Genomic DNA, 13504 nt, shown 5'->3' with positions numbered 1-13504 from the left:
GCAGTTATACGAAATACGCTAGTGAAATGCATAACGAAAAGAAAATTTAGGAAAATAGTTAATTATAGTTATACACAGCTTTATTTATTATATTATTTATTAATTTTTGAATAATTTAGCAAATAAAAATTTCCCTAATTTTGTGTAGATTATATGGAGGCATATTAGTTATACAAGTGTGCATAATTAGAGTGTATTACACATTCCCATTTTGTGTTTCTCTATACATAATATGTATATATTTATTTATGTAATAAATTTGGTATTGAAGGTCATTTAAAAAAAATAATAAATTATATAATTAAAACGAGGAAATTATTACTAAAATATGTCTAAATTATGAGTGAGATAAAGGTGAATTTGTAATAAAATGCAAGGAAGCTATAAATATAAAACACGAATATAATATAAATAATAAGCATAAGCTAAATTATATTTCAAAGCAATTCATACCTTTTTAATGACTTTATAGAGTACATACATATATATGTTGAAACTTATGAAAATGTATAGTAAAAATAAAGAGAAGAATAGTTGAATCTAATTTTCTTCGTTATTTTTTCAGCATTTTCATTTTGTTGTATTGTGTCTAATACATATATTTATATATTTGCGAGTGATAAAAATGCTATATGGCTATATAATTACTAATATGCATCCCTAAGGTTATTCTCTTTTTTTAATTATATATTTAAATATATATATTACTATTTTTATTTTATTATTTTTTAATAATTCTATCATAGCACTATTCATATTTTCATATAGCATACATATGTAAAGAATATTTAAAAATTCTTATTAAAAAAAATTGCTAATATATTATCAAGGTGGTGACAAGACGAAAAAAAATATATAAATAAAAAGTAAAATGAATGGAAAATTTTCAAATGTTATAAAAAGGAATAATAATGACGAAAATAATAAAAAAGTAAATAAAGTTTATTTTTACAGTAAAAAAAATAAGAAATTTATCGAAAATAGTACGATTAGCTCAAGCAATACAAATAATACAAATAACACAAATAATACAAGCAACACGAGAAATACAAGCAACACAAGCAATAATTCGAATAAGAAAAATATATTATTTTTAAACACACAAAATGAAATAGAGGGAAAAACACAAAAAAATTTTTTTTTTTTGCATAATATTAAGGAACGAAAAAGTATATTAAAAAAAAAAAAAAAAATTAGCCATATGAAACGTCTTGAAAATGTAAATAATAATGGTATTGATCTTTCGAAGATTTCTTATATGGAAGAAAATAATTTCTATGATAATAACAATAAAAAAACTTTAAGAATACCTCCTGAATTTAGTAATACTAAGAAGGCCCCTAAAGTTACACACGGGAGCATTGATTCTGTTAAAAAAAAAAACTATGAAAATTTAAGTGATAATAAAAAGCATTTGGTTAATACTAGTGGGAAAACAAGTGATATTGGCAATACATTAGGAAATAATAACATTGGGAGAAGCAATATTCCGATTAAAAAGTTGGAAAATAAGAAATCGCCAATAATAATTTGGAAAGGCGATGAAAAAGAAATCATAAAAAAAAATTACAGCTCTAATAATAATACGAATAGGATAATAAATTATAATGATCAAACACTAAAAATATTTTGTAATTTAAATAAAGAGAATAATAAAAACGGTGTAAAAACAAATAAAATCAATAACTTTATATCAAATTCTAATGACAATAAAAATATCAAGAGAAAACTCATGGAAAATGAAGCTGCACACACAGATGTAAATATTACCACCATAGGAAATAGCTGTATGAGTACTGATCCCCAAAGCACATTATGCATAATTGGTGATGAAACGAAAAATAATGCATATGAAATGGATAAAAAAATTAACAAAAATATGTTATCCATAAATGATAATAAAAACTTTATGGGAAATATGAATGAATACCCAATTACCTCTAAAAATATATATGATAGTATATATATACCTCAAATAAATATTAAAAACATAAATAATTCTTATCCTAAAAATAATAATAATTTGGGAGCATATTCATATGGTGTAAACAATAATACTAAAGGTGGTGTTGGGAATAATTACAATGATATAGTTAACATTGGTAATAATAATAATAGTGCTATAAATATAAATGGGATAAAAAAATGTGATAGTTCCAATTTAATTAATACACTAAATGAATACTCAAATGTAAAAGTGGCAGTGCGTATTAGGCCTATTCCTGATGAGGAAGAAAAGATTGTTTCAATTTTTAATAAGAATTATGTACTTATTGAAAAAATGAATGAAAAAGAATCATATTTATTATCGCAAAAAAAGAAACAATCAACATATGTCTTTGATGTAGTTTTTGATGTGAATGCTAGTCAAGAAGAAGTATTTTATCATACATCTAAGCCCTTGATTCCTCATGTCTTCAAAGGGATAAATTGCACGGTTTTTGCATATGGAGCAACCGGCTCAGGAAAAACTTATACTATGTTAGATGATAAAAATCAGAACGGAATTGTTCAATTATCGCTTTTAGAATTATTTACAATTATAAAAAATAAAAAATGCAAAAATGTAAAAGTACTTATGAGTTTTTTAGAAGTCTATAATGAAACTATACGTGATTTATTAGGAAAGGAAAAAAATAAAACGTTAGAAGTACAAGAAGATGTAGCAGAAGTTAAAGTTAGCAATTTGTGCGAAATAGAAATACAATCATATGAACAAGCAATGTTATTAATTAATGAAGGAGTTCGAAACAGAAAAATGTCACCTACTAGAGCTAATAAAGTATCTAGTAGATCTCACGCAATTTTACAAATATATGTATTAAATGAAATGTTAGATAGTAATATGAATGTAATAAATTATAAAGCAAAACTATGTTTTGTTGATTTAGCTGGTTCTGAAAGAGCTAGTGCTACATCTAATAAAGGGGAACGATTTAAAGAGGGTTCATATATTAATCAATCATTATTAGCATTAGCTAATTGCATCAATTCATTGGCATCTAATAGAAATTTAGCAAAAGTAAGAGTCAAATACAGAGACAGTAAATTAACACATTTGTTAAAAAATTCATTAGAAGGAAATTGTTTAGTTGTTATGATAGCTAATATTAATCCTTCTAGAAAATGCTTCCAAGAATCCAATAATACACTAAAATATGCATTTAGAGCACGAAATATAAAATTATGTGCAACTGTGCAAACTAATGATAATAAAGAAACTGATATTGAAAAAATTTTAAAAAAAAATTATGTCTTACAAAAAGAATATGATTCATTATTAATAAAGCATAAATCTCTTAGAGAGTTTTATTTTCGATTAAAAAATTTATTCTGCTTATATAAAATTATACATTCATGTTATCAAAAAAAAGACAACACAATAGAAAATGTATCTATTTTAGGATTAAAGCAAGATATATCTATTTATGAACAATTAATAAAAATTAAGTTAGATGAAGTAAAAAATAAAATTGATTCTATGAATGATGATGATGACAAAAATTTTATAAATATATTTGATTCACATATCCATCGAAATCTTAATTATTTTATTCATAATACTAATTTTAGTAATTTAAATGAAGGAAATGAAAAAATGATGGATTTGGTTGACCGAGTTTTCTCGAGCCAAAATATAGAAAATGAAATTATGTCAAGTAGCAAGGAAACTGATATAAATATGCTCAATAATACTACCATAAATACTGTTTGCTCAAGTAATAATATAGTAGACAATATAGGCCCAAGTAATAGTACAGTAGATAATACCCATTATACTGATGGGACTTCCTACAATGTTGATTCATATAATATGAAAAATGATGCTCTTAGCGTTTCAAATGATCAAGACAAAAAAAATGGCAACTTGGAAGGAAACCAAATTGCAATATGTGATGCAAAAAATTCAGAATACTATCTAAAAGATAATCTTAAAAACAGTGAATTTAACATAAATAAAGATGGGGAATATTGTGAGAACAACTTAAACAATGAAGACATGTCTATAAAATGCAAAAACAATTTGGACGACAATGTTATTAAGTGTAATGAAATAAATACAAATATACAAGATGATAAAAATAATTTTCAAAAATTGATATTTCACGATAATTTTGGTGAAATAAATAATAAAAAAATTGTACCAAAAAAAAATTATCCTAAGAGAAATATAGTCAAACATGTAGAAAATTCAATGAGTAATAATATGGACGGTACTAAAAAAAATGTTAAAGGAGTTTCTAAAGAAATGACTAAGGGCTCTGTTAAGGGAAATGGTGTTGCTAATTCTAGAGGAAACGTTAACAAATTGTATGGAAAAACGATTACAAAAACAAACGAAAAAAGAGATGATGAAATGTTTGGTAAAAGTATTGACAAAATATATGATATAAACAATAAGGAAAAACCATACCTAAATTTTCCAAACAAAATTGCAGAAGAAGACCAACTACAAACACTTCATAACAATCTGACGGATATGCAAAATTCTATTTTTTTTAATACAATAAATAAAAAAATAGATGGATCCTCACATTTACCAATAATGCAAAATAATATGGCTCAACTATTGTTGCAAAATAACATACTTGCAAACAATTTTATTTTAGATGGAAAAACAAATATCAAAGATGTTTCAGTTGATATTATAAATAGTAATATTAATATAAGTAATAATAATATTCTAAGTAATCAAAATTTAAACAATAAGGAAATAACAATAAAAGATACAAATAATATTAATACGGAAACAACAAATAATTCACCAGAATTGAATCTAGATAATATATCTGATGAATTTCAGGATGTGCGTCCGTTGGCCACTATAGATGTAGACATGTTTAAAATGATGGAAAATAGTGAGAAAAAAATTAGCGAAAATGGCATCGATGGTAATAATAATAATGATTTGCTTAACTCATCTAATCATATTTTAGATTTCTATAAAAACTATACGGAACAAATAATGAAAAATAATATTGATTATAAGGAAAACAAAAGAGGATTTGCTTTGTTTGATGAAAACAATAAATATGAAAATACAGACGAAAATTTAATACTCAAAAAACAAAAAGTTAATAAATAGCACACAATAACGGTACTGTAATTTTGGAGTGTGAATTAATGTCTATGCCTTCAGAAAAAATAGAAACGATGAAAAGGGTATACCCGATTAATATACCCATGATGTGAAATAAAATAATACCAATAAGTTGGATTAAGTTAAGGAACTAGCACAAAGATAACTATGGAGGAGCATTTTTAACAAATAAAATCGTAACAAACAGTCCATCGGGTATTATAATTCTTGGGAAGAGGCGATAAAAAAGAGTCAAGTATTTTTTCATTGCACAAAATATATATATGAATGTGTGCAAATTTAGAGGGTTGCAATTTTTTTTTAAATTTCTAAGAGACTAATGTTACGTATTTTCGTCAGAAGAAGCTATGTATGTTACGAATAAAAAAAATACAAACACAAAATTTGATAGCCATAATATTGATAATAGAATTGCTTTGTTCAAGTTCAAGTAATAAACACATGCGTATATATCATATAACTATTTATATGGTGGCTGTGTTATACACTCACTACCAAGTTGATAAATTTTGATGTGCATACTCCCCTCAAATATCTTTTGTTATTTAAATGTGAAAATAAAATTTTCCACTTTTTTTTAAGAAGAAAGTAAAAATATGTTTATGTGAAAAATATATCCATTATTTAATATTGCCTTAATAAAATATTAATCTTTTAAAGAATACTTTTTATATGTAAAATCAATATTAAATAAATGGTCTATTTTAATTTAATGCTTATCTTTTTTCTTTTATCAATTTTATTATCATACTATATTATATATTCATCCATTTATTATTATTTTCTTAGTTTTTAATTCTTAAAGGAACAAAAACAAATAAGAAATGTGCATACATATGTATATATATATAGTCAGTAGTTTCATTGAATATTCATTATGTTGTATTTTCATGTATATTTATGCATATCCGCTTAATATTTTATTATTAAATGTAAAGGGGACATCTTCTTCGTTTTTTTTATAAACTTGTATATTTAAAGAAATAATTTATATGTAACTCATTTATTATTTTAAAATATTACAATTTTTAATTAATATAATTTTAATTTTTTTATTTCCTTAAAAAAATATATATGACACAAAAAACGATCGGTTATTATTTTCATCAATTATTTTTATTATATGAATGTTGATAAAAAAAATACAAAAAAGGGAATGAGGAAAATAGTAAAACAAATGTATACCAGTTTAATGGTAGTAAATAAAAGGCATTCCTTTTTAAGTTACATAAAAATATAAGGAATTAACACGATTTTATAAAAAACAAAAAAAACTAAAAATATATTTCGAATTTTCTTATTTATAAATGATAAGAAATTTTTTTAATTTCATAATTATGTAATGTTTGGCATTTTAAAATGCCTACATACAGATATATTACAATATTAACGTAAATTCTTCATTTTAAGCATATGCATAAAGGATTTAGTCTGTCTTATAACAAACAGTTATTTTGCAGCAATAGAGATCAGTTTCTACACATATGTGAACAAACATTAGTTATTTGATCATTAATAAGCGCCTTTATATATGCATATAATATACTGATGATTCTAAAGCATCATACATATTTTTTTAAATAATAAAAAAATAATAATACGCATACAAAAGAAAACATGGGTATATTTGATAAAATAAAAAGTATAGAAAAATTAAATGAAACAGAATTGAAAAATCTTGGTACAAATAGTGCCTCATGGCATGATCAATATAAGGAATCTAGTTATATTTACATAGGTACTACATAACTAAAAGATCGTAAAAACACTTTCGAAAAAAAAAAAATATATACATATGCTTTGTTAATATGAGAAAATTTAAACATAATACTTTTATTAATGTTTATATTCGATATATAGGTAACTTGGACACCCGATTAACTGAGGGGGATATCGTGATCGTATTTTCACAATTTGGAGAACCCATAGATGTTAATTTGGTTCGAGACAAAGAAACAGGTGTGCTAGCTAATTTAGCAGTGAAATGCTAAAAAAAGGGGACATATTTATAAATGCATATACTTATTTGTTTATAATTACTATCATTGTACATTTTAGTTGTTGAGAGTATTTCGATTTAGTACTATTTTTATTTACCACTTTTTTTTCATTTTAGGAAAATCAAAAGGATATTGTTTCTTGGCATATGAAGACCAGAGAAGCACGATATTAGCTGTAGATAATTTCAATGGATTCAAACTTTTAGATAAACCACTAGTAGTTGACCATATATCAAATTACAGGCTCCCACAAAAATATATGAACAATGATGTAATACATGCATGTGTAAATATACAGATATATAGCTATACATTTTTTCATTGTATTTAATTTGAAAAACTATACAATTTTTTAACTTTAATTATTTCACAGGAAATGGACAAATACAAGCCAACCGGTGCAGAAGGCCAAGGTATAGGAATATATAATGTAGTCGAAAGTGAAATAAAATTATCAAAAGCTTTTGAAAAACTCAATAGTAATCACAATAAATATAACCAACAAAAACTAATGGATGCAGACGAATTATGGTCAATGAATTTTGAAAAGTTAATAAAAGGAGATAAAGATAAAAAAAAAGATGACAATGACTCATATTCTTCAGATGGAAATCAAAGCCAAAAAAGTGAACATAAAAAAGTTAAAAGATCGTCAAAAACACATAGGAGTAAAAAAGAATACGACACTAAAGGGTATGATGAAAATGGTCGAGAAAGAAAAAGGGATAAAGATAGAGAAAGAAAAAGGGACAAAGATAGAGATAGAAAAAGGGACAAAGATAGAGATAGAAAAAGAGATAGAGAAGGAGATAGAAAAAGAGGCAGAGAAGGAGATAAAGAAAGAGATAGAGAAAGATATAGAGAAAGAGATAGAGAAAGAGATAGAGAAGGAGATAGAGAAAGAGATAGAAAAAGAGATAAAAAAAGAGATAGAAAAAGAGATAGTGGGACGGATAGAGAATAAACGCTAATTGTGTAGCATCTAGCTATGAATGGGCAAAGTATGATGCTGAAAACAGATAAATATGCATGTATATGAATACATATGTTTTTGATAATATATATTGTATGTAAAATTTATTATAAATGCATGTTAAGCGAAAATGAAAAAAATTCTTATTATACTACCCATAGTTTTTTTTAAACCTTTATCATTTATGTTTGTGTCAAAGCATGCCTATATATATATCGTTCCATGCACAATTTTAACTTTGAAAATTCACATCTATGTACGTTTGTTTTGTCTTTATTTTTCATTTATATTTTTTTGTGTAAAATAAACCATATTTTGTTTCCTTTTAAAATATTTTAGTTACATTCTTTATAAAATATCACTTTTTAAAAGATATAAAGTTTTTTCCCGCATTTTGGCACTTAATTTTATGTAAAATACCGAACCATTTATGTATGCCTAAAAATATACAACATATTATTTTTACACAGACCTTACTCTGTTTTTTCTAAATAATTTACATAAACAGAGATATCAATTAATTGGCTTATTTAATTAAATAATATTTCATTATATATTTTTTTTAATTATTTTAATGTTAAATATTTTCCGAGTTTATCTACAGTTAATTTTTTATATATTTTATTTTCTAAAAATAAATGGATAATATACTGTGCACCAAACACGAAATATGAAACATATAACAATATGCACACATAAGTATATAATAATATTTATAGGAACACAATTAATTATTTTTCCCTTTTTTCATTGATGTAATTTGGAGTTTTCATCCCCATATATCAATATATTTTGCAATTTAATATACTACAATAATATGCGCGGCATGCAACATAAGCATATATATATGTGCACAATTACATACATAATTATACACTTACATATACACGTGCATATGCATTTATGGATATATATAATGTGCTATAGGTATGCTGTTTCCTTTCTTTAAAGACAATCTTAAAGTGTACAATAAAGAGAAAAGCTATGCAAATATACTTTAGAAAATATACACACTTATGATATATATATTCTCTCTAAATTTAATTTGCTTAATCTACTTCTTCCATTTTTGAATCAGCACCTTCAATAGTTTCTTCAAGAGGTGGTAATTCGATATCGTTATTATCATCCTCATCAATTGATAAACCTAATTTAATCATTCTATGGATTCTTTTTGAGAATGTGGTTGGTTCTTCAAGAGCAAAACCGGATGTTAAAAGAGATGTATCGAATAATAACCAGATTAAATCTTTGACAGTTTTGTCGGATTTATCTGCATCTGCCTTTTGTTTTAAGGCTGTAATAATTGGGTGTCTTGCATTGATTTCCATAATTTTCTTTGATAACATATAGCTAGTCATAGAATTATCTCTCAATGCTTGTGCTTTCATAATTCTTTCCATATTTGCTGACCATCCAAATTCAGATGTAACTAAAACACATGGAGAATCTGTAATTCTTTGTCCAACAACAACTTTTTCTACTTTCTCGTGTAATACATCTTTAATTACTTTACATAATCCTTCATATTCTGCTTTTAAAGTTTCAAAGCTTTTCTTTTCTTCTTCAGAGTCTTCAATATCTAATCCTTCCTTAGTACAGCATTTCAATTTTTTACCATCGAAGTCTTTTAATTGTTGTACTGCATATTCATCAATTGGGTCAACCATATATATAACTTCAAAACCTCTCTTTGTTAATGCCTCTAAAAATGGAGAGTTGGATACTGCATTGATAGATTCTCCTGTAATATAATAAATGTCTTTTTGGTTGTCTTTCATTCTGTCAACATAATCTTTTAATCCAATCATTTCATCTCCGGATTTGGAGGTTTGGAATCTTAATAATTCAGTAATCTATAAAAGGAGGAAACAAAGTAAAAAAATATAAAATATGGTATTATTCCAATGGAAAAAAAATATAAATATGTCAAATAATATACAGACAAAAAAGTTCATGACAACAAGGGATAATTGAAATATTATGAAGGTATTGTCATTTTCATTCGTTTTTTTTCGAATCATAAAATAAAAATACCCTCTTTTATTTCTATGCCATAAAAATGTATAGTATATTTTTATTTCAATTATAATATATATTGGCAATGCATGAATATTTTGGATGTGCATATATGTGTATATATTGTTTCGCTTTTATGACTCAATGCATTTAATTATCATGGCCGTTCAAAAAAATTTAAACGTTTTTTGCCGTCTTATTCATTTAAATCGTAAAAACGAAAAAAATGAACAATAAATGCATGCCAAGGTAATAAGCGATTTTATAAAACATTAATGTTTAGTTAACTACTCAAAATATAACACTTTGAGTAATTACATTAATTGCTTTATAAATTTTATTATTCCAAACGTCTGGACACACATGCATTGAATTTTTAATATGTACATCACAAAGCGTGATATCCATATTATTTTTGCATATATGTAATTAAATTTGGAATCAAAGTGAAATTTGCCATATTTGTAAAGGTATGGGGGGTAAGGTAATGTATGTATACATTATCCCAAATGCTTCGTGAGGGGGATTATAAAACATACGCTGAAACCTCAACTAAGCAACCTTCCAAATATTGGCAAATTAAACTTTATAATAGTGAAAGATAGGCATATAAAGCCTTCTTTCATAATATATGATAAACTTTTACCACATTAAGTTTACAAAATGTGGTAGTGATGTATATATGCCAATCCCTTGCATGCACGCTTTATATATATGCCCATTATTGCTCATGAAAAATATAAGTATATAATTCATAATAGTATATGTAACACATATATAGTAGCAAATATAGCATAAATAGGACATATAGAAGATTATTCATTGCGAATAAATTACCTTTGCTCTGTTGGCATTGTCTTCGTGGATACCTAACTTCAAGTTTTTGCTAAATTGTTCATAAAATTTCTTATAGTTATCTTTGTTTTCTGCTAATTCTGCGAACATATCTAAGCATTTTTTGATAAGATTTTTTTTGATAACTTTTAATATTTTATTTTGTTGTAAAGATTCTCTTGATATGTTAAGTGGTAAGTCTTCTGAATCGACAACACCCTTAACAAAGTTAAGCCATTCTGGAATAATTTCTTCACAATCATCCATAATAAAAACTCTACGTACATATAATTTAATGTTATTTCTTTTTTTTCTATTTTCAAACATATCGAAAGGTGCTCTTTTTGGGATAAATAATAAAGCTTTAAATTCAAGTTGTCCTTCAACTGAGAAATGTTTAACAGCTAAGTGATCTTCCCAATCATTAGTTAAAGATTTGTAAAAGCTTGCATATTCTTCGTTAGTGACTTCTTCTGGTTTTCTCATCCATAATGGTTTTTGTTTATTTAATTCTTCCCATTCATGTTCAACAGTGTGGATTTTCTTTTTTTTCTTTTCTTTCTTCTTTTCTGCATTTTCTAATTCTTCAGTGACATCTTCAACTTTTGGTCTTTCTTCACCATCTTTTTGTTCTCCATCATCTTCTTTCTTTTCAGCATCTTCACCTTCTTTTTTTTCACCATCTTGTGCTTCTTCGTCTTCAGATGCTGTAATTTCTTTTTCATTTTGTCTTTCACAGTATAATTTAATTGGGAAAGAAATAAATTCAGAGTGTTTTTTTACTAAATCTTTAATTCTTTTTTCTTCTAAGTATTCTAATTGGTCTTCTTTTAAGTGTAATATAATTTTTGTACCTCTTCCAATTTTTTCATTGGTTTCATCTTTTGTTACAGTAAATGAGCCACCTGCTGCGGATTCCCATACGTATTGTTCATCATCATTATTTTTTGATATAACTACGACATGATCAGCAACAAGATAAGCAGAGTAAAAACCGACACCAAATTGACCAATCATAGATATATCTCCGCTTGCTTGGATAGCTTCCATAAAAGCTTTAGTACCAGATCTAGCAATAGTACCTAAATTATTTATTAAATCATTTTTTGTCATACCAATACCAGAATCTTCAATAGTTAAAGTGTTATTGGTTTTATCTGGAATGATTCTAATGAAAAATTCAGGTTCGGCTTGAAGTTTTTGGGTATCTGTAATTGATTCATATCTTATTTTGTCAAGAGCATCACTAGCATTGCTAATAAGTTCTCTTAAGAAAATTTCTTTGTTGCTGTAGAAAGTGTTGATGATTAAACTCATCAATTGCCTAATATCGGCATTAAATGCAAATGTTTCTTTTGACATTTTTGGATAATATTATTAAATAAAAAATTTAATTAAATTTTAATGTATGGAAAATATATACCCTATTGAATATAACAGTTTATATATGTAGAATAAATAACTGTGTTTAATTGTGAGGGTAAAAAATCGTACAAAATAAAAAATATATATATTTTATTTATTTGTATATGTTATTATGTTGGTGAAATATCGCCTTATATATTTATAAATATATAAATACTTTTTCAACAGCAAAATGACAACAAAAATTAAAATATATAAAAATTGTAGTATAAAATTGATATAATATATCTTTATGATAATTAATTAAAATAATTTCTTAATTCAAAGTGGGAAATTTTAATAAATTAAAATTGTATTTTTTATAATATACTGTAATAAATTTTTTTTATTTCAATTAATTTTTTAAATAGTATCTTATATATGTAGAAAAAAAATTAATATGCCCCTTTTTAATACAAAAATTTAAGTATTAATTTAATATAAGATGCTTTTTTACATAGCTTTTTTATATAATAATGTATATGAAGAATAAAAGTACTGCAATTATGATAACCAAAATACCACTATAATTTGTGACTATTAAATATACAAACCCCATTTAGCCCCTTACCACGGGGCCATTTTTTTCAATTTCAAGCGAAGTACATAGGAAAAAGTAATATGTATTTTATACGCATATTATAACACTAGCATATAATATCTATATAATCTTAATCAAAATGTTAATTATTAAAGGGTTATATATAATGCATAGTGATGAACCCGTCATTTATACAAATGAAATATGAATATCTACATTTCTTCCAATTCCCAGTGTACTTAAAAAAAAATTATTATATTTTTTTAGTGCATTACAAATTAAAAAAAATGCAGTTTTATAAGGGACATTAATTGTAAAATATATTACATATGGGATATCCGATTAATCTGCATTTTTATTTGTGTATTAAAAAAAATATAATATTTTTTATAAGGATAATATTTATTTTTATTACAAAATTTGAAGGGTATATGCGCGCGATTAATAGCTAAAGGTGTTCTCCCTATATGATAATTTTATGAATTTCTCCCTTATTTTTCATTCATATATATTTATACCAACACCCTATTTCGTTCATAACATTATATATTAAATTAATAGAAGCATGCCCTTGAATAGCTAATAAATCATATTCATTATATGTATAGGTGTACGTGCTTATAAATAAATAT

The 13504-nt window shown here is 24.9% G+C and overlaps 3 protein-coding genes and 1 non-coding gene across 4 annotated transcripts; 2 read left to right on the top strand and 2 right to left on the bottom strand.

Annotated features, from left to right (window-relative positions):
• Nucleotides 1-871: 871 nt before the first annotated feature.
• Nucleotides 872-5086, top strand: PY17X_0809100 (kinesin protein; the record flags this gene model as incomplete). Its single annotated transcript, XM_722978.2, has 1 exon — nucleotides 872-5086. The coding sequence occupies one exon, from the start codon at nucleotides 872-874 to the stop codon at nucleotides 5084-5086; it is 4215 nt and encodes a 1404-aa protein (XP_728071.2).
• Nucleotides 5087-6718: 1632 nt separating this feature from the next.
• Nucleotides 6719-8065, top strand: PY17X_0809000 (RNA-binding protein, putative; the record flags this gene model as incomplete). The annotated part of the gene is made up of 4 exons (XM_022955662.1): nucleotides 6719-6839; nucleotides 6962-7060; nucleotides 7218-7372; nucleotides 7475-8065. 4 exons carry the CDS (start codon nucleotides 6719-6721, stop codon nucleotides 8063-8065), a joined length of 966 nt encoding a protein of 321 aa, XP_022811910.1.
• A 1058-nt stretch (nucleotides 8066-9123) lies between these two features.
• Nucleotides 9124-12289, bottom strand: PY17X_0808800 (heat shock protein 90, putative; the record flags this gene model as incomplete). The annotated part of the gene is made up of 2 exons (XM_022955661.1): nucleotides 9124-9930; nucleotides 10931-12289. The coding sequence occupies 2 exons, from the start codon at nucleotides 12287-12289 to the stop codon at nucleotides 9124-9126; spliced, it is 2166 nt and encodes a 721-aa protein (XP_022811909.1).
• Nucleotides 10215-10535, bottom strand: PY17X_0808900. The gene has a single exon (XR_002696561.1). It is a non-coding gene; the product is annotated as a nucleolar RNA snoR36 (small nucleolar RNA).
• Nucleotides 12290-13504: the final 1215 nt, after the last annotated feature.

This window comes from Plasmodium yoelii (assembly GCF_900002385.2).
Source record: "Plasmodium yoelii strain 17X genome assembly, chromosome: 8".
NCBI classification, from domain to species: Eukaryota; Apicomplexa; class Aconoidasida; order Haemosporida; family Plasmodiidae; genus Plasmodium; species Plasmodium yoelii.
This window is presented reverse-complemented; position numbering and strand designations above follow the sequence as displayed.